This window comes from Buceros rhinoceros, unplaced genomic scaffold (genome assembly GCF_000710305.1).
Source record: "Buceros rhinoceros silvestris isolate BGI_N320 unplaced genomic scaffold, ASM71030v1 scaffold33109, whole genome shotgun sequence".
Classification (NCBI taxonomy): domain Eukaryota; kingdom Metazoa; phylum Chordata; class Aves; order Bucerotiformes; family Bucerotidae; genus Buceros; species Buceros rhinoceros.
In genome coordinates, this window is record NW_010433791.1 from 1,806 (window position 1) to 2,622 (window position 817).

The window sequence follows — 817 nt, forward strand, 5'->3', positions numbered from 1 at the left end:
CCAGCGCCCGCATTGCCGCCCAAGTATTCCCGGGGGGCCATGTCGGGTTCCTACGACGAGTCGGCAGCGGCTGCAGAGGAAACCACCGACAGCTTCTGGGAGGTGAGTCCTGGCCACCCTCTCCTCTTGTGGATCCCCTGCCACCTTTGCTGCATCCCAGGGTGTCCCTTGAGCTGGGGGTACAGTACTGCCCTCCCCTCCCATACACGGGCATCCCAGATGCGGTGGCTTGGGTCTTCCAGCCAGTTCTGCTGGAGGTCTCAACCACCGCAGAGCAATGGAGGGGACCAAAAGGACTTGGGTTTGAGCAACCCCATCCCTGCACCCCCAAAGTGCCCAGTGCTCCCCCTGTCCTAGGACAGCTGGGGCAGAGCTGGACAGCCCAGCCACAGCTGCCACACCTGCCTGTCACCATCCCCATCGCTGTTCCCCTCCCAGGTGGGGAACTACAAGCGCACAGTGAAGCGGATCGATGATGGGCACCGGCTCTGCAATGACCTCATGAACTGCGTGCACGAGCGGGCCAAGATCGAGAAGTCCTACGCCCAGCAGCTCACCGACTGGTCCAAGCGGTGGAGGCAGCTCATCGAGAAAGGTACCATGGCTTCCCTAGGACCTCCCAGGACAGCTGGGCCCCATGGGTCCCTGTGCACCACCCCATCTTCACCTGGGAGAGGGGTTAAGGGTTGTGGAGTGGCACTCAGCTGTCCCCTCTGTCCCCCAGGTCCCCAGTACGGCAGCCTGGAGAAGGCATGGAGTGCCATCATGACGGAGGCGGATAAGGTGAGCGAGCTGCCCCAGGAGGCGAAGCACAGCC

General features: G+C 63.0%; 1 protein-coding gene across 1 annotated transcript in view; it reads left to right on the forward strand.

The window, feature by feature from the left end:
- Positions 1–39: 39 nt before the first annotated feature.
- The window catches only part of PACSIN1 (protein kinase C and casein kinase substrate in neurons 1), a 3,900-nt gene continuing 3,122 nt past the window's right edge, over positions 40–817 (forward strand). The window contains exons 1-3 of the mRNA XM_010144238.1: positions 40–102; positions 439–595; positions 725–816. Of these exons, the coding sequence (XP_010142540.1) occupies positions 40–102; positions 439–595; positions 725–816 (312 nt within the window). The remainder of the gene's footprint in view (positions 103–438; positions 596–724; position 817) is intronic.